Below are 22,965 nucleotides of genomic sequence, written 5' to 3'. Positions count from 1 at the left end.
GCAGGTGTGTGCATACATTTCAGTTTTTGGTTTGCTGCATATTTGGAGGGGGGAAAAATAGAGAAACAGAGCATTGCTCGCTGCCAGAAACAGAGCATGCTTCTGATGGGAAAAAAAATTCTCAGTAAAACTCGAGTTTTAGAGACTCGAGTTCCATTGGCTAAATCCTTTAAAACAGAACATTGCTCTTTGCCTGAAACAAAGCATGCTTTTGCTGGGGAAAAAAAATTCCCCAGTGAAACTCAAGTTTTATAGACTCGAGTTCCACTGGAAAATAAACGCTGCAATAGAGCATGACTCTCTGCCTGAAATAGTGCATGCTCGTTGGAAATAATAAAAATGCCTAGTGAAACTCGAGTTTCTAAGACTTAATTTTTACTCAATAAAACTCGAGTGTCAAAAACTCGAGTTGCGCTCATGATGTTTCCTCTGGTCCAATACGTCTAATTCGGTCTACTTTAGTCTAATTCGGTCCACTTTGGTCCTTTTGGTCCATTCAGACCACTTTGGTCCATTTTGGTCAATTTCAATCCATCTTTGTGCACTTACATATATAATGGGAAACAACAAGTTTTGGTTGAGAGCCCTTATTCTAAATCTAAATTTATTAAAAATATACTCGAGTTTCATAGGCTTGAGTACCTTTCACATTTTTTTTTAAATGTCACTTCTTTTTCTTTTCTTTTTTTTCTTTTTTTTTTTTCTTTTAGACATATGAGCCTTTTAGTGCATGTGGCTCTGCCACTGTGTTTCGAAAATAAAAATAAAAATCTACACAAATATTTGTGGAAGCAACTTCAATAATATTGTCAAAACTTTGAAACAACATCCAAACTTATAGACATGTTTCCCCAAATATGGTGAAAGAAATTTGATGTAGAATTTCAGAGAGAGACAGAGAGAACAATTTTATATAAAATTCTATATAATGATTAAATGTTAAAAATTTAGAGCGCACACCTCTCTCCCTGGAAGCATGGCTGTTCCCTAATTAAGTTTAATCTTAACTTCTCACAACATTTTCACCAATTAATGTGTGAAATTCATTAAGCTAAAATCATCATATCAAGCAAAAACAACTTCTGATACTGTCAAACTGATTTTAATAGCCAGCCTATTCCCAAAGATTTATTGTCTCTTTTATGTGAGATGTGCTAAGCAGAGATTCAAATTCTCAATCATTTGTATTCAATAGTTAAGAGATCTCTGAAACACAAACCACGGTTCTAATACAAGTTTACCATAAAAGCAAATGACATTTTTTAGAAACTACATCATTAACCAAGTTATGTACAGAAATCTTATTTTAAAAAATTTGTGATATCAAACATGTCTAGAAATTAAAAACAAGCTAATGATATGTATGATTTAAAATAACGAGGCAGAAATCTTTCGCCAACGTTGCTTCCAAGCACGTGCAAATAGCACACCCAAAACAAGGATATATACCAGCTAAAGCTGAATGATTAGGGCCGTATCCAGATTCATTTCCTAAGGACCAAGAAATAATGCATGCATGATTTTTGTCTCTCTCCACCATGCCAATTACACGATCCATCATGGCAGCAGCCCAACTTGGTTCAGAAGTAGGATGCCTCAAATGTCGGGATAGATCGAAACCATATGTCTCAATATTTGCTTCATCTATCATGTACATGCCAAATAAACTACACAACTCGTACCAACGGGGATGTTGAGGATAATGGCTGTTTCTCACAGCATTGATATTGTTTTGCTTCATTAGAACCAAATCCTGCAGGCAGAATAGTAATGAATGTCTTAATGATATGTAAACCAGTAACATCATCATAATCCGATACATCAACTTTGAAAGCAGAGATAAAGCCAGAAGAAAAAAAGCAGTCACCTTAACCATGCAGGATTCTACATTTGTCTTCCCCAGAATTGGGTGATGTTCATGCCTGTCAAAGAATATAAACAAAATCATTCACACAAAGCTTCATAATCATTTACCCTCTAATTTGAGATTACAACTTGATACATCTTGCTATAAAATAAAAAATATAAAAAATTAGATTAAAAAGCAAGCAACTGCTTCAGCAACTAGCACTGCTGCTTAGCTACCAAATCAGTGATAATAGAAATTTAGTATCCAATTGGAGGAAAAGAAGAAAGAGAGAAGAAAAGGGCAATAGGTTAGTGTCTGGGCAACAGAGATCCATATATAGAGACTGAAATCTAATATAAAGAGAGAATAATCAAAGATACAGAGTCAGACATCCTCCAAGTTTCATTTGGGAGAGTCCACCACTTACGTTCTTTATTGAGTATCTGGAAGGATGAACCGCTATTGTCAGACTTCTCTAAAGAGAGAAATCTAGAATGCAAAAAGTTGAGAAGCCCCCCTTCATGCCTACAATAAATCATTAACCAAACACAATAATCCAGATACCAATCTTCTATTGGGGAAAAAAAACCCGCCTACATATTACTATTGCTTGACAAGAGGGTGTTTAGAACCTCAGATTTATAACTTCTCACTGAACTTTTACCACGTTGAAAGAAACAAAGTTTTTCCACAAATTTCATATCTACATTATCGTTGCAACTTCCAATTTATTACTTGAAATGGATAATGTAAGCCCTTGTACTTACTTGCTCCATCTGTAGTGAGTGAAAGCTGCAAGTAGTACGAGGTGAGCAATCAGCAAAGAGACTGCAAGTTCCTTTGAAACAAAAAGTGGTTCAGGAATGAACTTGAAGTTAACAGACCTGGAAAAATTGAGTGCAGGTTATTCTTCAACAGAATGACAAATTTATCTTTGCTAATTCAAATAACAACTATAACAACAAAAATAGAATACTGGTCATGTAATCATCATGTTACATCAAAACAATGTTAATAAAAACCATGTTACAATGTAGGACAATTTCACTTCAAAACGACTTCAGCAAATAGACCACTAGGCATGGCATCCGCCCTTTTTTGATGCACTGCAACTCGTCCAGTTACTAATTCGATATGTATTGTATTATGATTCAGAATTCTTAGATTGAGTAATTGTCACACTGGCCCATGATCCTTGAGAGTGTATCTGGTACCAACTTCAATAAAATTGACCTCTACTGGGCCCTAGAATGATTTCTAACAGCCTATTTGGGGCACAGATATACTCAAATAGACAAAAGTACACAAATAGACTTTCTTTATATATATATATATATATAACAAAAAATTTATTTTCCTTTGTCCATTTATTGCAGAACAAGCTAATAAGTTTGCATGGAGAAAAGTTGTCAGGAATCTGAAACACATGAAATCAAAAACAAAGTACCAAAAGTGGATGAAGACACGCCCAAGATTGAAGGCTCTGAATATGTAAGCAATTGGATGTGATATGAGAAAAGGTAGCCCCAACACGATCTGTAGAACCATTCACCAAGTAGGTGCAACAAATGAGCACTGTACACAATGCCCTCTCTTACAACATAATGATAGTTGAACTCCAACTCACCTATGCACATTGGAAAAATAATCAAAAGAATAACACAAAACTTCCAGATTTAAAAGACTTGTATCCTTTGCAAAGAATTTAACATGAAAAAAATAATAAAGCATTTCTTATTAATCAAAGAAAAACTTCAAGCCTATGCTGACAACCCTAAGAATGAAGAAGACAGAGCAAGCACCTGCACCAATGCTGCACCAGCTAAAGCCGATATCACCCCAATAATATCCATACCCTATACAAGAAGTGTTTCAGGAACAAAAATGGTTACTTGAGCAAATTTAACGAAGAATTGAGAATAAAATTGAAGAAATATACTCAAATAGAGATTAACGTACTTTTAGCATGAGAAGAAATAGAGATGGAGCATATAGTAGCACATTCATCTTTATTGAAACGGCACCACTGTACAAATAAAAAAGATATCATCAACCAATTTCTTTTACCATTAAAAAAAAAAAAAAAGGAAGAACAGAAGTGCAGTAAGAAAGCCAAGATGCTACCTAAATATGATCAACCCTAGATGCCACCTTTGGTAAAGAAGTGAAGCCATTGCAGCATGAAGGAGCGCCGTGGCAAAATAGTCATTAAAGAGACGGAGCACAAAAATAGAGTGCACTCTTTTTGACAAACAAAGCAAGCTAAGAGCCCACCATGGAAGCTACAACACATTTCAAGAACGGAAGCTTATTAAAGCATGGACAAAAGGAGAAATGAGTGAGTAAGAAGCCCAGATTGAAATAAAGTTAAGAGATATGTAAACAGTGGGGGATAATTCTAAAGACTATACTTCTTAGAAAATTTACTTTCTCATTAATTCCCAGAGAACACTTTCAATATAATATATAACATGGTCAGTGAAATCGGTTTCAAAATTCACATATCAGACACTTGACTCTATTTCAAAGTTAACGTTATGCACATATCATCAAAGATCAAGGCCAGTGGAGCAAGCACATGGCACAATAGTTGATCTTGAAAATCTACTAACTTTCTAAGCGGCAGCAATAGCAATATCCAGGGTCTAAACTTATAAATGCTGACAGCTATAACACCTCAGTAATAGAATATAAGTAGTTTTGCTGCTGAAGGTGAATAAAGCTCATGATGCAATTTGATCATATCATTGGACCCACCTAGGAGGCCTTAAACTAAATGTCAACAAAGATAAAGAAAGAAATTCAGCAAAAGAAAAAACAAAAAAATAAATGCCCAATTCAGCGAACAAAGCAACTTTCGTATCAACAATGGAAATAAGCACATGTTCATGCATAGGCTCAAGCAGAACACAAACTTTACCACTGCTATGTCCGAGCATCATTGCCCACACTGACATGCAAACAGACCACTAGAAGTCGATTCAAGTCAAGAATAATAAAGTTCACCACACACATCTATGCAGAACCATCAACATGAAAGCCAAAAACTGATTAACAGAAGTTAAAATAGAAACTGAGTTTAGGCTTCATAGCAGCAGTGCCTGAAGAAACGTGAGAATATCATCGACATAGAATTACTTGGTCATCCTATAAAAGCTTCATTGAGGACAAATGAGGAAGAATCTAATTATCCCGAAAGCTTTACCAGCACAAGCCTCATGCTAAATCAACCTAGGGCTAGGAGGGGAGCAGGTAAGCTTAAGGTCCATGGTAATGTCCTGACAAAAGACCACCTATCCTGCAATTAAAAGGTCGCCTGTATATATGCATGCAAGAAACTCTCATATACTAAACCAAGCCATGTCCCACAAAAACTTTAGTCTTTATCTAAAGGATTTCTGGAAAATCTGTGAAAAACCAGAACTATGGAAGGACTTTAAAATTCTATCAGTTTCTTTCCATGCTCCAGAAGCTCCATTCAACGGACTAATAAAAGCAATACCACTACTAACAATTGAATAGGCTTAAATGAAGTCAATCTCATTTTTCTCTACAGTGCACCTCTTGTATTTCTTCAGTGCCTCTCAACTCCATTTAGATTTCTCACCCTTTCACTCCTAGTCCATCTCCCTTCCAATTTACAAATATAATGAATACCCAGTAAGTCCACAGCTAGGGCTCATTATACTACCCAGTAAGTCCATCTCCCTTCCAATTTTTTCTATGAGGCAATATGATGCAGAACAATTAACGGTCTAATACCAAAATTGATGCAATACAATCTTTTGCAGGAACAAATAGAATAGAAATCAAAGGATAAACCTGGAATCAAACCTAGGATTGCTTGGAATTAGCACCTAGTGCATCCTTTCCTGGAATCAGCAGATTCAGCACTAAGCCATTGGCATAATACCAACAAAGTTTTATATATCAATCATAATACTACTCCCATTGACTACTAGGACTGAACTCTAATAACCCTGATTGACTTGGGCCAAAACCCAATTATGCAATTACAAAAACAACCTTGATAACTCATAACTTAACTAGCTAACAAGACTTAAAATAATTCAATAGACCGATAGTAAAAAGACAATGGACTTCTAAAATTAAATAAATCAATAAATTGAATTGAATTGAATTTGCACTCCCTGCATCACATTAAGTCATCATACTCACTCGAACTTGTTGTGGTAGTGCACTTAATCCAAAATCCGAAACTTTAAGAACTGCATTAGCATCCAGCAGTAAATTCTCTGGCTGCAAATGACAAACCACAATGACATCTTTATTTTATTTTATTTTCTTATAATAGATGCAATATCATTCAATTATACATAAAAATCAGTTCATCGCCTCCGACTGCATAGATTAATTTTAGGGTAAAATACAGGCAAACTCCTGAAATTTGGGCTAATGCCAATCGGGTCCAAGACATTTCAAAACTGACCAACTTGGTCCCTAAACTGTCACTCAATTTTCTCCTCTCTATGACGGTGAGTAGGGACCAAGTAAGTCAATTTAGAAATGTGTTGGACCTAGCTGGATTTAGCAGCTCAAACATTAAGAGTATAGGTAAACAGATAGCTAAAACAAAAATAGAAATCACACCTTTAGGTCTCTATGAAATACACCTCTGCTATGACAGTAATCTACAGCATTAATAAGTTGCTGAAAATACTTTCTAGCTTCATCTTCCTTCAACCTTCCTTTACTTGCCTGGATCAAGAAATAGCACAAAAACCAGTTAATTATATAGAGTTTATTAACGGATCATTCATTTTTATGATAAGTAGAGTCTATTAATAGATCATGTACACATAATTTAGGGCACTTCATTCCAGATCACATATGTTAGTCATTAGTAGGAAACAAGCACTATCTTACAATTTTGTCAAACAATTCCCCACCGGTCACAAATTCCATGACTATATATATTTTCATCCTGTTAGCCATCACCTACACAAGTAATACTGCTGTAAGTCACAATTAAGTACAAAACATGTGGAGAATCCAGGATATAGAAATATATCACAATTAAGATCAAATATAAATCTCCAGCAATACCTCTGTAACAAACCTCTTTTTCAAGGTTCACCAATTTTGCGTTTTTTAATCCTCATGTAATCTACTCAAATACTCAACTAAGATATATCTAATTAGAACACATTACCAATATATCTAATTTTGCGTTGTTGCGGTCGACATACTTTCGAGTGACCGGACGGTACCAGCGGTAATAGTCATGATCGCGAGGCATCTCACTAGTCTGAGGAGGTGCATGGCAAAGTCGTTGTTGTCTCATATCTCATGTAAGGATATACGGTCCATGCTCCTCCCTTCAATTATTTTCCACCTTCCCACGCAAGTCCATTCTATGCAATTTTTCATTGTACACAACATGGTCGGGCCGCTCTTGCGCCAACCCAAACTGACGAAGGACACGATCTAGGTGGTGTATCTCTATTATGCAAAAACACACATGTGGCACCCTTGTCGTCCACGTATCCCTCCTTGCAACGCAAAAGTCAGGAAGGTGGCCGAGGTCTGCCTTGTATGGCTGCCATACAATCTACAATAGAAACAAAAAACAATTATCATAACATCAAGGAATGTGAAACAGGGGAGAATACATAGATAAATGGAAAAACAAAAATTAAAACAGAAGATATGTTAAAGGATGAAGCAATCATATTCTTAAGGAAAATTAACATAACCAAACAGAATTTTTGTTTGCCATACTTGGTCCGGCTGCATTCTAACTAATTGCTCGCGATAGTGGATCAAGGCCATGCCGGATGGCCTACTCTTCGAGCTTGGCACCCACACCCACCTACAGTTACGAGGGAATAACATAAGATAAGATAATATCCATGTTATAGTTACTAAGAAAAGTATATTGCAGAACACACTAAATATTAAGAAAATACTTACTTAAATGCAAGTGGAGCATATGGCCATCGGCCATAATCACATCCAGGTGAGGGTTCTATCCTCGGGCACAAGAATGGCAACCTTGCCCATGCCCAATATTGGACCAATGTGCACGTCCCACCAATTTACGATGCCCCTTTCTCGCTTGCCCGACACAACTATTTGTACAGTTTGGCTTATCAAAAACTTTGGATTTCACTGGGGAAGATGGTTCTTCATTTTGACTGGTTTCTTTGCATAGGTCCCTAATTACAGTCCATGCATCTTGTAGGATATCAAGGTTCACCACAAACTTTGCCGACTCTAACCCACTGCTAAAGCTGCCATCATGAATTAATCATAGGAAAAATTAGCAAAGAAATGATGATGCATTACTCTTTAGTATTAAATTTCTTGGTCAAGAATCAAACTTGAAAGGAAGAGAGAAAAAGTGAAGAAAAATAAACACAAACAACTAGGGAAATAAAGAAAAAAAAATGTTTTTTTTTTAATTTACACTTACAACTGAGTTTGGGTCATCCTCTCTAGCTTTAGATTTGCTTAGTAATGTTGAGCAAACTTGAGTCTCACATATACAAGAATAAAGCATTGAATGGTTCTACTCATCAGGTACAGAAATTCCCCAGGAAATTTCACAAGACGACAAGTCAATGACCGTGGAGGTTTACTTGACCTGCTTTACTTTAACCCAAAGTCATTTTCTCCATTATCTTTTAAATAAATGAGCTACCAAATAAGTACTATAAGCATCGAACTGGACCACTTTCACTATTTTGAAAGAAACATTCTTTTGTTTCACACCATCACTCACGGTCATGAGCTGCGATTCACTATTTTTAAATCCTCCACAAGGACAAGCCAAAAGAAGGACGGTGCCTAGACTTTTCCAAGTAAAAAAAATTCCATTATGCTCTCTACGTCTAAAGAAAAATAAATAAATAAATTACATTATAAACACAAAAAATTTCACAATACAGTGTTATTGGGTGTAGCATCTAACAACTCTTTTTTTTTTCTTTTTTTTTTTCAATTTCTAAGTTGATAATTATTTACTGAATCATATTTTTATATATTATCGATTAACTTGTGTATTATTTTGTGTTCGTAACATCTAGCCGACATTTTAAAAAAAAATTTAAGTTTATAAATTTTAATTGGATTTTATTTATATTTATCATTGACATTTTTTACTGTTTTTTTTTTATTATTATTGATAAACTTGACATTTTCTTAAACAATATTAATGTTAAACTACTGATGGTCCCAAAAGCTTAAACTATTAAGAAATGGTAAATTTAATTACTTAATCATATGTCTAACACTCCCCTCACTTATGGGTCTAAACTTCTCCTTAATAAGTGGGGACCTAACAAGTGAGAATTTAACATTTTAAATGGGAGGTAGAATAAATCCAGGAATCGAACTCGGATCTCTTGCTCTGATACCATATTAAACTATCAATTGCCTCAAAAGTTTAAGTTATTAAGAAATAGTGAATTTAATCACTTAACCATATGTCTAACCATTAATCACTTGTAAATTTGACTGGGAAATTTTACATTCCTCACTTATAGTAAACAAAAAGAAGTTTACGAGATACCGAAATTTTTACATTCTCTATCTTTGTATTGGATTCAGATGAGTTGAATTGTAAGAGTATGTGAAATTTTCTATGGTACTTGATGGTGCATGTAGAAAGGCTTGGAAGCTAACAACCATTTCTTCTAAGGTTCTTGAGGAAATTAATGGCTTTGCTGACAAGCTAGTTCCTTGACTGGATACAACATCATTCCCAAACTTGTTGAATTAATTCTCGACTTACTAAAATGGGAAGCCCATCACTATCTGTCCGAGTATAAGAAGTTTAACAGAGTAACGGTGAAACACCACAAGCCTCGAACAGTGAGGTGGAAACCGCCAGACGCTCACCACTTCAAAACAAATTTTGACGGAGCGTTCTTCGCAGAAACTGGAGAGGCGGGTATCGGAGTGGTTGTTAGGTATATTACGGGCCAAGTTAAAGCTGTGCTCTCTGAGAAGATTCATGCTCCTGCTTCGGTTACAGTTCTGGAGATGCTTGCTGCTAGGAGAGTAGCTGCCTTAATTCACAAGAGAGATGGGGATAGAAGATTGTATCTTGGAGGGAGATTCGCAAATTGTGATTAAAGCACTGAGAGATGGAGATAAGACTTTCTCAGAGTTTGGTCACCTACTACAGGACACGTTGTATCACTTAAATTCTATAAAGAATTGGTCGCTCTCTCATTCCCTTAGCAACGCGGTAGCAGATGTTTTAGTTAGGATAGCAAAATTTTCCTTTCTAATTGCTATTTGGTTGGAGTCTGTTCCGCCAAATTTACTAGCTTTTGTAAACGCTGATTTACGTCCCAGTTAATAAAAGTATCAACAGATGGAATTCTCAAAAAAAAAAAACTTACTAAAATGGTACTATTTAGCTATGATTGATGGATAATAAGTAATTAATATACCTTCATTTTTATTATCTTTGCCCGTCATTTACATCTTATCACTCTTCGTGAAAAAAGTTATGTTGGACTTTTCTTTTCTTTTTTTTTCCTTTTTTTTTTCTTTTGCTGAAATTTTTCTTTTCTTTTCTTTTGCTGAAAAGTTATGTTGGACTTTGGTACACTTTATTTTTTGGTCTTTTTTAGTAACTGTGATATACATGACCACCACTCCTATACAAATTCTAGTTTAATGAAATAAACTTTCCAATAATAATAATAATAATAATAAAGCTTCTATATAGATAATTAAAAAGGTCAGTTTTTGTCAATTAACTTTTATTTGTCTCAAAGAATCTTTTATTGTTAATACTTGTTGGGGTTTGTTAATACTTGTTGGGGTTTGTTAAGCATCTTTGACTCCATTAATCATAAGTCTTGTAATCATTACCTCACTAGTTTCGTGGAATTTTCCTTTTTCAATCAATGCTCTTTTACAATATTTTAATGAGAAATGTTATTTAATGCATTTCGTACAATTGTATGCTTGTCCACGGTTTCAGACAAGCCAATTTAGCACAGCTAGCCCGTGGACCCCCTTTTCCTTACACTTATATAAATCTATTTATTTGAATAAAATGATTCTACCTTTCTCAGTCAAAAAAAAAAAGTACATAGACTAGGCCCAGGCTGGAGGAACATAGAAGATACGTTACAATTCTTCAAATTTTAATAGTAGTAGAAAAGAAGAAAGGATGAATTTTTTTTTTTTCTTTTTCCTTTTTTAGAGCCCTTCATCTTTCATTCTCCCGTTAATGAAACTTCAGAAGGAAAAAATTATAGAGAAAATTATATTTTGAAGTAAACTTGACATTTTTACTCTTATAATTTATCAAATAAAAAATCAGATAAAAATATATTAAGAATTTGACAAAAATAATTTTTTTCCTCTCAGTCTTCTTTCCCCTTTTTCCTTTACCAAACCTTCAAATGGAAAAAAAAAAAAAAAAAAAAAAATGTAAACTTGACATTTTTACAAAAAAATTTTTTTTTCCTCTCCGTCTTCTTTCTCCTTTTTCTTTTACCAAAACTTCAAATGGAAAAAAAAAAAAAAATTATGTCTCTTTTTCAGGAAAATGTAATTTGAAGAGAAATATTTCAAACTTCTTTTATATTTTTTAATTGAATTTGAAGTTTCAAAATCTCACCGTTAAATTGCATGTTCTTTCTGTTCTTCACACATATGTAAAATTTTGTTCAAATCGGATTTTTTTACTATTTGATCAATAAATTTATTTTTTATGCATAATTTTAGGCCACAAAAACTTCAAATTTAAATATTTGATTGATGATCTTTGATCTTCTTGAAATTTTGCAAGCATGGAGAATATAATAAGAACATGTATTTCAATGGTTAGATATTCAAAATTCATTTTCAATGAAAAGATATAGGGAAAATTTGAAGGGTTTATCTCTAAATTAGTTTGGAGATAAATATTGTCCTCTTTTTCACATCTTCCCAGGACACTACCTCTAACCTGGTCAATACAAGAGTTAGTTGTCTAGCCAATATTAGAACATTCGCTTCAATTTGAGTAAAAATTTATGTCTTTTTTAATATAAAAACTTATTTTTTTATTTTACATATTTACTTTTGAAAATATATCACATCAGATTTTTTATTTTACACTACATTCCATTTAAAAATATCAATTTTTCATGATTTTTTTTATTGTTTATATTTCTTCACATACAATAACCACTATCTATTCTCTTCTTTTATTCTCGAAATAAGTATAAAAAAAACAAACAAACTAAATACAAATGAATAGTGTCAATGTAAATTTACACAATTACTTATATAGCAAACTTGTAAATTTATAAAATTATATATAAATCGTAATTAGTCATTTTTAAACAAAGTTTTGTAAATTTTACACATTTTTCTATAGACAAAACTTATGTACAATTCCTTAGTTGCAATTCCTTATATTTCCCTCTTAAAATTCTATCATATGGCTACTTAACTTAAAAAATATACTTTCATTCATGAAAAAAATGCCACATGACAGAATTTTAAGAAATGAATCTAAAAAATAACGTCTAAGTACTGTACCTAAATCATACTTTTTTTATTATACATGGATGGATATGAATACTCTCAAAGATGTAACTAGCACGGCTTGAAACTACAGGGACTTTTATTCTATCATTAAAAAAATATAATATAATATAATAAAAAATAAAAAAATTAGTCTCTTTTTTGGGTGTGCATGTAGAAAGGAGTGACTCGTAAGTCGTAACAACTTGACCAAAACGATGTTTTTTTTTGGGAGAGAGAGAACATGACCAAGACCTGTGAAAGCACACTAGTTAGAGCAATCACACTAGTAGGTGTAAAATTTTTTGTCTATTTTATAAAAAGAACTTACTTTTTTACTTTACACAATTATTTTTACAAAATACTCACATCAAATTATCTATTTTACAAATTTATTCAATAAAATATTCATTTTTTTATAATTTTTTATCATTTCCTTCAGCCTACTAAACCCAGAAAATCGTTGTAACCCATAAACCCAGAAAATTTCATACCCTTAAACTTCCAACCTAGAAAATTCATACCCATAAATCCAGAAAATCGTAGCAAACTATAAACTTAGAAAATTTCATACATATAACCCAAGAAATTCATACCCATAAACCTGCAACCTTGAAAATCGTAGCAACCCATAAACCTAGAAAATTTCATACCAATAAATCTAGAAAATTCATACCCATATACCTGCAACCTAGACAATTCATACCCACAAACCCAAAAAATAGTAGCAACCTATAAAATCCATACCCATCCTTACTTGACAACCTCCTTACCACCACCAGAAAATCCAAATGAGCCCAAACTCTCCTAGACCTTGGTCACCGATGAGGGAGAAGAGAAGCAAGTGAGAACAAAGACAAGGATAGAGAGAGACTCGGTTTGTTTAGAGGAGAGAGAAAAGTAAAACTAAAACCAGAATATTAATAAAATATTAATTACCCAGCTACAGTAACCAGGAAAATAAGCACTGTTACTATAGCTAATGTGTATATTTACACACCTTTGCACTTTCTGATGTGGGTTAGTCTTTTGTTAAATTGTGTAAATGTTGCATATTTTTCTATAATGCACAAATAGATGTGAATGCTATTACAAAATAAATTTTATAAAAGATTATGAATATAATGTATGGTACTCATTAGATAGTATTTTATTTGAGAATTAACTATTGAAACTTGGAAAATCAACCCAATTAAATTATATAATAATACATACCTCTACATTTCGCCGTGTCCTTTCTGAAATAAAAGTATATGTGAGTTTCACTAAAAACTCAAAATTCTTTGCTTTCATATCTTTTCCCCTTTTGATTCTTAAATTTTTATTTTTTTTAAAAAAATCCCCTTTCTCATGGCAGTTCAAGGAAAAATAACGATTCAAGAAAATAAAAAAATAACAATTTGAAACGCTTCTTAAAAATAAAAATAAAATTTATTAACGTGTGTTCTTAGGGCATATATTAGTAATCCATTTGAAAAAAACTTTTTATAGAAAAGCGAAAAAGTAATTTACTGTTTTGACAACTTTTTCAATTTTATATAAAAAAACTTCTCAAAATAGATAGTTAATGTGTGCCCGCACACATTAACCAGACCCTTAAAAAAAAATCTAATCTCTTTCATCTCTTATGAATTACACAATTTCAAATTGGAAGGTCTAACTATTGAACTAATTTTTAACTACATGCTTAAGGTTTTGTAAATATGACATTTTTTTTTTGGTTAGAAACTTAGAGCCCTTTATTTATTTATTTTTTTAAAGAAACAAACATACACCCATACACAAGAAATAGGAATTAAGGTTCTAATACAAAAACATACCACAAATTTCATTCTTCCATTAGTGAAATTTTATATATATAATCAATGCATTTGTACATATGTGGTTGCAATTTATACCACATTACCGGTAAACTAATACAATTAATATTGATAAATAGTCTGTGGATATAATAAGTTGAAGATAACAATGAACTGCTAAACTATGGCCGCAATTGCACAATGATATTATGATGGTGATAATGAGAACTTAATGTACAAGGTCTTAGCGTAAAACCCCAACAGCCATTTCTCAATATATTATAAGGTGATGATGACTTACTTTAAGGGTCTGTTTAGATACTGTTTATTGCTGAAAACTGAAAACTAAAAATACTGTAGCAAAATAATTTTTAAACGTATGAATAATGCCGTGAAACCTAGTTTTAAAGTTGATTTTGTCAGATTTCATACTTACGGACCCCGTAAATAGTGCATGAGACCCACAAAAATTAAACGCACAACGCCAGGCCTAAAACGCTTTCCAAACTCACACTAATATTTCAACTTGTAACCTGCCGCTTTCTTTTCATATATATAATTTCAAACAAAATGGAAAGTTTTAAAAAAAAATTTAAAAGAAATTCAAAATTTTCATTAGTTAGACACAGAAAACAATGACATTATTTATTTTAGTTTAAAAAAAAAAAAAAAAACCACCTTGCCTTTGGTTGGTTTTGTAAAGAGTAAGATAAAAGAGTTTTTATTTTTTATTTTAAAATTAAAAATTGAATATACTAAAAATGAAATATTCTTACGAATAAAATAGTTTATTAATATGGTTAATCCTAATATATGATCTTGAACTTTTCATAAAATAAATTATTCAAATAATCACATACCCTCATCCATGGTGCAAATCCACGATTAGTAATAATAATAATAATTGAAAAGATGATGTCCTCAATTTACAATTTAATTTATTGGAGAAGAACTTTTGAAAGTCAGACAAGTTTGAAGGAAACTGCACACATAGATATTGAAATCTCTCAGGAAATCTATAGGGAGCCAGTAGCATACTTGTCGTAATTCCTGAAATCCTTCATTAGCTTAGAGAGTTCTGAACTATAAGAAGTTCCCATAATTTTTACATACTCTCTCCACCATTGCATGAAGCTGCTTCCCTGCAAGAAAATCTCAGTTGATACTGCATAATTTTTCATCAAACCATATGCATAGTTTTCAAACTTAAACAGGTTGTCCCTTGATGATTGTTTCTCCATCTCACTTGATCCTGTGCCAGTCAGCATTTTGCATGAAATGAGAGCCTCCTCAACATGTGCCCAAAAGCAAGAATCCTCCGTCAGAATTGACGCCACGTTTTGTTTCATCGAATCATTTGGAACACCTGCAGGTTTTGGTGTTTCATTCAGCCATTGCTCCAATTTTATGTAATGTTTAGGCCTTCCTTGATTTATGTAGTCTTTTTTTCCCTCCTTGTAGTAATCAGCTATGTCCAGTGGTTCAATCATTCTTCGGTAATTTGTTCCCCCAAAGAGCCAACGGGTTCGAAGGGAGGCTCCAACTGTCTGGGGCCTTTTCTCTGCTTCATTAACCAGTTCTTCCCAGTAACATGTGAGGGTTTTCATATCCTTTTTCACATCAAGATCACTCGTGTGGCTTTCATTCTTGTAGCTGTCATAGTATCCAATTTTTTTGTCTTTAGCCACCTTCTTGTACCATTCTAGGTTGGCCATACATACTTTTACCCGATTCAACTCTGTGGAGGGATCAAAAACCTGCTTCTTAGACCATGCTAACTTCTTTTCCTGCTCTTCTGTCTTTGTAATGATGTTGATGTCAATGTTATGGGGCTGCTGCAATAACTTGAAAAATTGAGATGGGCTAGAAGTGGATTTTTGGAAGATATGTCGGAAGGACAAAGACAAAAACTTCAAATTGTACTAATTTCTATACATGTAAAAAGAATAGAGTCTTTGGTTAGTAATAAATCAGTGAGCATTTTATTCTTTACTCTGTTCTAGGTGTAACATATATGTACCATACAATGACATAGCTCAAATAAGAAATTTAATTTAATTATATGATCCAAAAATAATTGTAACTGAGTTACCTGTTGTGGCACTAGTCCAATTGCTGCTAGTTGTGTAATAATGCATGCCCGTAATGGTTGTGTAGTCCTTTCAAACGACTCTGTAGTATCCTTACAAATTACCTTTCGGTTGATATCCTCCACAAATGTTCCGTAGGACTCAAAAACCAGATTAGGATCTTGATTTTCAGGATTCCCTGAACAGGTTGCCATTAAAAACTCCAAAATGGTTGGAGGGTCCTCAAAACAAGAACAACCCAGCTTAGAACACAAGAGAAACGTTCCAAAAGGCTTGTAAACACCAGATTGCGAAATTAAGACTCTGGGAACTGGATCCTGGTCAGAAACTACATGCAAAAAGCAAGAGTTCCATGCTGCATATTTTGATATGGCTACTTGTAGGCAATGAAGCACGGGTGCGGGTGCGGGTGCGGGTGCGGGTACGGGTGCGGGTGCGGGTGCAGGTGCGGGACTCAGCAATTTTTGAAAAAGGTGGGTGCGGGTGCGGCAGGACTCGGCAATTAAAAAATTATTTAAAATAATTTTATTTATATTTTCTATATATTTTTACTATTAAAATATTCTTAAAAAACATATTATTATGCCTTGATTCACAAAACAAAGAAAGAAGAAAGCAAGAAACACAAAAGAAAACACAAAAGAAGCAACAAATATTCAAAATAAAATTGAGGAAGGATAGATTTAGCGTTTTTGGGTCTCATTCACAGCCTATTTCGGCTGTTCCGGCATGATTCGAGGCCAATTTCGGCCTGTTTCGGCCGTTTCGGGCTTGTTTCGGCTGTTTCGGCCGTTTCGGTCGCCGGCCGATACTACCTGATACGGCCGATACTACCCGATACGGCCCGATTCTGGCCGAATCGGCGCGAGTCGGTTGAAAAAAAGAAGAAACCACGTGGCAGACGCGGCCCGACGCGGCATCGACGCGCGAGCAGCGGCGTCCCTCGCGCGTCGCCGCGTCGCGCCGCGTCGGACGCGGGTGCGGCACCTCCAGCGCCGCGTCCGTGCATCCTAGCTTGTAGGCCTTCGTCACCAATAAGGGGTGAACCAAAAGTGATGCAAAGCGGGCGTTTGGCGGTTAAAAAATTGAAATTTTCTAGCAGCGATAAGGTGAAGAGAGAGGCAACAGATCCTCCCAGAGAGTTTCCTGTGATAATCAATGGTTTGGAATTGGCCATCTGCATTATGATATGAATCTTACAATGTTAATAACTGGCCATGCATGTCACCTTCTCAAAGTTCAGTTAAAAAAATAAAAAATAGAACAAAACAAAACCTTATATAACATATTTTATAGAGTCCAAATCTTCTGTCCCAATTTTCCTGCTTCACTCTATACTCTACCAATAAAAACTTGTCACGTGTTCACCTAATTAATTAAATACTATCATTATTGACTTATTAATGCTACTGTTATTAATTAGTAGTAGTATTTAATTAATTAGGTGAACACGTGGCAAGTTTTTATTGGTGGAATATAGAGTGGAGTAGAAAAAGTGGGACAGAAAATTTAGACTCTATTTTATACATTGTTAAATGTTATTATGCCGTGGTAACTACAAATTTTAGTCATTAACCTGTGTGATTCATAAGTAAACATACAATTATGTCAAAACTATGAATACAACTTCTTCATGAATTCAAAATATTTTAGTTCTGAAATATATAACTTCAGCTCGATAATAGAAGATTATCTATAACTAGTATTACTACCAAATTAAGTTTGCATAAATCAATATTAACATCTTCATACTTATAAGAAATGCAACTTTCAAAATTAATCTTCCAATAGCAAGTGGGGAGAGGGCTTGGAACTTGGAAGGGTAGAAACTTGTATTAAAGAATTTACTTTTTTGAAAAACTTACAATATGGCAATGGTTTCTGACATTGTAAATCAATTCATCTCTGTTAATCAGTTCGCATAAATCAATTGATTTACCATGTCAGAAGCCTTGAGCACACCATGTGACCAAGCTAGGATCTGACCTTCGCTGTAATTTTGTTGTTTTTGATCACTCACAGCTTATGGTAGAGAACTACTCACCCTTGATGAGGAGGCAAATGTTTGTAATGGTTACAACTTACAACCAATGGGGCTTAGGAATTGTCCTAATTGACCATTCATTTGATTTCTGTTAAATATTGATGGAAAATGGTCACATCGTTCGTGCATATATAGTATATAACCATTTTTTTTATTAGTTATAGCAAACAAAATTGAGATAAAATGGTCAATTTGAATAATTATCAAAACTTAGGGATATATAATGCAAAATTGATAACATGAACAATTTGCAACTGGCCCAAATCTTTTCATTTTTTCTTCGAAAGAAAAAAAAAAACTGAAATATAATGAGTTACAATTGATAAATTGGAAAAATAACAAAATATTATATTAATAAAATATTCATCCTCATGACAAGTGCGATGGATCAGCATCTTAAGCTTAAGCTATTGGGGACTAGAGTATTAAAAAAAAATTCAAATAGACATCCATCTAATATTAAAAAAATTATATATACACAAAATCATTGGTTCTAAATACATTAAAATGCAATCTTTTAACAACAAAACAAAAACAAAAACAAAAACAAAAAAAAACTTTTTTTAATACTAGGCTGGCTAGGTTTTTTTTTTTTTTGGTTGAAGTTAAAACATTCACAATGGTGGTGCTAAAAATTTTAACTTTTAGTATCTTAAAAACTACTTTATATATTTTACTTTTACTACCTCAGTTTACAATACATCTAATATCAAATATTTTTTTTTATCACTTTGCTTAAAATAATATAAACAACTCATTAAATAAATAACTGAAGAGAGAGAATTTAAATTTTTTAATGGAAGGAAGAGATATAATTTCAATAAAATATTGTATTTTATTTTTAACAACTTGTTACAGTCAACTGGTATCTATACCAATTTTAAAAATTTAATTTTAGTTTCTTTAATAACACATGATTTTTTTGGGTACTTTGGTGGTAAAATTGCTTCTTCTTTTTTTTTAATAAAATACAATCATTATTATGAATGTTTTTATAATTTTTGTTAAATTTTTGGGTTGAATAATTATTATTTGAGTGAATCTAGCTAAACTTGTTAAGGAAGGCCTAACTATAAAAATAAAATATATAATAATTAAAAAAAAAAATTAGACCCAGGGCCGGGCACCCCACCAGGGTCCATCCCTGACGACAAGTACCGGTTTTTTTTTTTTTTTTTTTTGAGAAAATACAAGTGTCGGTTGATGAGTCTTTTGGCTAAAAATTGTAAAAAACGGAGTTTATTATTGTTATATGTACTGTTCAAAGTTATTTAGCAAAATGAGGAGAGAGATTGAATTTCGGCAACGGTATTGCCGAAATTACAAGAAAAAGTAGAATGTGTCAGGAGAGAGGGGAAAATTGAATTTCGGTAATGAGATTACTGAAATTCTTGTCCTGCCCTTACTCGCGAGCCTGCCCGTGAAGTGCCCAAAATGCTGAAATGAAAAACCAATTGTGGCAATGGCATTGCCGAAAATGAGAGGAAAAAAAAAATTTGTGGCAACCAAGTTGCCGAAAATGGAGGGGGGAAAAAAAATCTACATCCACAATATTTTTCACAACAAATTACAGGTGGTTAGTTGTTATTGGTTCAAATTTGAACCTAACACTAAGATAACTTTTTTGCTCCAATAATAACTGTGGGGGGTAAAAAGATCCTGATGGGAATGTGGGCCTTTTGGGCCGTGTTAAGGAAGGCCGACCTGCTCCTGGGTTTAGAATCTGTTAGTACTATGGGTCGGCCCATACGCCGAGGATCCGAGAATCCAGCCGAGGGTGAGCTTACCCTCGGATGAACATCGAAGAACTCGGGATTTCATGGTAAAGATTATGGGATGACACGGTTAAGGCCAATGGTTAAGAGGGGTGAACCCTAGAACGCCCCAGAAGCACCGGTGTTGAAGAAATGTCAAAAATAAAGGCTGCTGCCTCCACATTAAAGACCCTGCACCTACCACCCTGGCCGCATTTATGGGGAAGTGACACCTGAACAGTGGAAGGGAAACTTCTAGTTACTGTTCAAAGGCACTAAGAAAAGAAATATCTATGCTAAGGGAGGAGTTGGGGCAACACGTGTACAAAGTATTAAAAAGAGGAGTATTTAAGGAGGAACCTGGAAGAGAAATAGGGACGGACTTTTTGTAACCTAAAAAGAAAAAAGGCTAAGAGAAAGATATAATATAAGAACAGCTCTCGGCTTACATCCGAGGAGGCCTATCTATAATATTCCTTGTTGTTTCCAAATATTTGCAATCTTTAGTTTGTCATTTAATCCCCACACACTTCTAACCTGGGTTTCAAGCCCACACTCTACAAATTCATATTGTTTAAGGTTCATTGGGCCTGAGCCCATAACTGTTCTTGGGACCAGGTGTAATTGTGCACTTACAATAACAATAAGTAACAACTTGTCATTTATGATTTGTTGTAAAAATATTGTGAAAAATTTGTGAACGTATCATTTCTAAAAAAAATTGTGGTGCCGAAATAGAAGGAAAAGAAAAAAAAAAAAAAAAAAAAAAGTGGCAATGTGGCAATACCATTGCAAAAATAGAGGGAATTTTTTTTCCCCTCTATTTCGGCAATGGCATTACCACATTACCACTTTTTTTTTTTTTTTTTTTTTTTCTATTTCAGCTCCACGATTTTTTTTGAAATGATACATCCACAACATTTTCACAATATTTTTACAACAAATCATAAATAGCAAGTTGTTACTTATTGTTATTATTGGGGCAAAAAATTTATCTTAGTGTTAGGTTCAAATTTGAACCAATAACAACTAACCACCTGTAATTTATTGTGAAAAATATTGTGGACGTAGCATCTTTTTTTTTTCCCTCCATTTTCGGCAACTTGGTTGCCACAATTCTTTTTTTTTTTTCCTTCCATTTTCGGCAATGCCATTGCCACAATTGGTTTTCCATTTCAGTATTTTGGGCACTTCACGGGCAGGCAGGGCAGGACAAGAATTTCGGTAACACATTCTACTTTTTCTTGCAATTTCGGCAATACAGTTGCCGAAATTCAGTCTCTCTCCTCATTTTGCCAAATAACTTTAAACAGTACCTATAACAATAATAAACTTCGTTTTTTGCAATTTTTAGCCAAAAGACTCGTCAGTTGATATCTCATACCAATTCAATCTGACGTCACTTCAAGGATATTTGTTAAAATTTAAAACCTTAATATATAATAACAATAATAGTACCTTGACAAATGAGTACTACCAAGTACCAAGTATCAACCAAATATGTTTGCCAAAATAATAATAATAATAATAATAATAAAAAATAAAAACCAAATAATATGACCAAACATGTATCAATTTATAGAAAAAATTTCGGCAATTATAAATTGTTCAGGCAGTTTGTTTTGACCTATAGTTGAACTAGTCTTTGACTGCTTAACTTTTGCCAAGTTTACAAGTTCTATGACCAAAAATAAAAGTTAATGAAAAAAAAGAAGAAGAAGAGGAATTTTCAGAGAATAGAGGTACCACAGATTTCGGGAGCTCATAAAAAATGGAGGTGAAAAGCTCCAATGCAGGTTTGTTAATGGAGAACTCTGGGTTGTCTTTGGTGCACAGGAATTTGAAGAAAGTATGAGTTGATGATGAAACAAAATCTCCTCCTCCATTTCCCTGAGCATAGTCTTTGCAATTAGCAGGCCAAGTGAAAAAAGCTATGATTGTACAGTTTAGTGGCTCATAAATTTTGAATTTCACTGAGGAAGACGGTTCTTCTTTTTGGCTGGTTTCTTTATATAGTTCACTAATTGCAGTCCATGCTTGTTGTAGGATAACAGGGCTCACCACGAAATTTGCCAACTCTAACCCACTGCTAAACCTGCCATCAAGAATAATTAATCACAGGAAAAAAAAAATGGCTATGAAATGATGATGCATCAATCTCTAGTATTGAATTTCTTGGTCAAGAAACAAACTTGAAAGGAAGAGAGAAAGAGTAAAGAAAAACAAAGACAAACAACTAAGGGAAAGAAAAAGAAATGATTTATTGGTTTTTTTTATTTTACTTACAACTGAGTTCGTATCATCCTGTCTCTCTGGCTTTAGATTAATTTGCTTAGGAAAGTGAGCAATCTGAGCAGTACATATGTACGCATAAAGCATCGCATGGTTCTACTTTTCTACTCATCAGGCGAGAAATTTCCAGGAAATTCAGGTGCATCACAAGACGACAAGTCTCAAATACCGTGGAGGTTTAGTTGACGACTTTCTTTAATCCGTTTACCAAAAAAAAAAAAAAGACTTTCTTTAATCCAGAGTCATTTTCTATTATCTTTGAATAAATGAGCTACCAGTACATGAAAATATACTATAAGCATCTAATTCCCACTATTTTTAAAGAAACATTCTTTCTTTTCACCCCATCACTCCCTCTTTTGAATCCTCCACGAAGAGTCAAAGACACGTGACAAGAAGGATGGTGCCTGGACTTTTCCTACCATATATAAGAGCACTTACAGCAGTGGAGCTAAATAGATATATAGTTATTTTAGCTCGATCAAAACACCAAAAAGAAGCATGCAGTAGTGGTAAATGCATATTTTTTTAGGCATTCTTCTGATGCGTATACATAGATAGATGATGCTTATACTCATGAGAGCTAAAAAAAAAAAAAAATTATTTTGTGTTCACATTACCTTTTTATTGTGGTGTT

At 33.7% G+C, this 22,965-nt stretch overlaps 2 protein-coding genes across 2 annotated transcripts; both read right to left on the bottom strand.

The window, feature by feature from the left end:
• Positions 1-1,227: 1,227 nt before the first annotated feature.
• On the bottom strand, positions 1,228-6,821 carry LOC142611996 (dol-P-Man:Man(5)GlcNAc(2)-PP-Dol alpha-1,3-mannosyltransferase-like). Its single transcript, XM_075784137.1, has 11 exons — positions 6,737-6,821; positions 6,461-6,568; positions 6,029-6,109; positions 3,974-4,131; positions 3,809-3,875; positions 3,652-3,705; positions 3,297-3,385; positions 2,617-2,733; positions 2,277-2,374; positions 1,868-1,922; positions 1,228-1,753 (listed from the first exon to the last, which is right to left on the bottom strand). The coding sequence occupies exons 1-10, from the start codon at positions 6,803-6,805 to the stop codon at positions 1,885-1,887; spliced, it is 879 nt and encodes a 292-aa protein (XP_075640252.1). The 5' UTR covers positions 6,806-6,821; the 3' UTR covers positions 1,228-1,753; positions 1,868-1,884.
• Positions 6,822-15,013: 8,192 nt separating this feature from the next.
• Positions 15,014-22,409, bottom strand: LOC142612020 (senescence-associated carboxylesterase 101-like). The gene is made up of 5 exons (XM_075784154.1): positions 22,323-22,409; positions 21,783-22,131; positions 17,226-17,415; positions 16,241-16,611; positions 15,014-15,983 (listed from the first exon to the last, which is right to left on the bottom strand). Exons 1-5 carry the CDS (start codon positions 22,337-22,339, stop codon positions 15,165-15,167), a joined length of 1,746 nt encoding a protein of 581 aa, XP_075640269.1. The 5' UTR covers positions 22,340-22,409; the 3' UTR covers positions 15,014-15,164.
• Positions 22,410-22,965: the final 556 nt, after the last annotated feature.

Source organism: Castanea sativa, chromosome 1 (genome assembly GCF_040712315.1).
Source record: "Castanea sativa cultivar Marrone di Chiusa Pesio chromosome 1, ASM4071231v1".
NCBI classification, from domain to species: Eukaryota; Viridiplantae; Streptophyta; class Magnoliopsida; order Fagales; family Fagaceae; genus Castanea; species Castanea sativa.
The sequence above is the reverse complement of the archived record's forward strand: the minus strand, read 5'-3'. Positions and strand labels throughout refer to the sequence as shown.

Excerpts from the sequence above, each read along its gene's own strand:
- LOC142612020 (XM_075784154.1), bottom strand. Across the intron at positions 16,612-17,225 it reads GCACGGACGCGGCGCTGGAG|CCATATCAAAATATGCAGCA; the intron begins GTGCCGCACCCG and ends GCCTACAAGTAG. Across the intron at positions 15,984-16,240 it reads TTGGACTAGTGCCACAACAG|CAGCCCCATAACATTGACAT; the intron begins GTAACTCAGTTA and ends AAGTTATTGCAG.
- LOC142611996 (XM_075784137.1), bottom strand. The coding sequence starts at position 6,805 with ATGGCTAACAGGATGAAAATATATATAGTCATGGAATTTGTGACCGGT. Across the intron at positions 2,734-3,296 it reads CGTGTCTTCATCCACTTTTG|GTCTGTTAACTTCAAGTTCA; the intron begins GTACTTTGTTTT and ends CAATTTTTCCAG. Across the intron at positions 1,923-2,276 it reads CCAGATACTCAATAAAGAAC|GCATGAACATCACCCAATTC; the intron begins GTAAGTGGTGGA and ends ATTCTTTGACAG.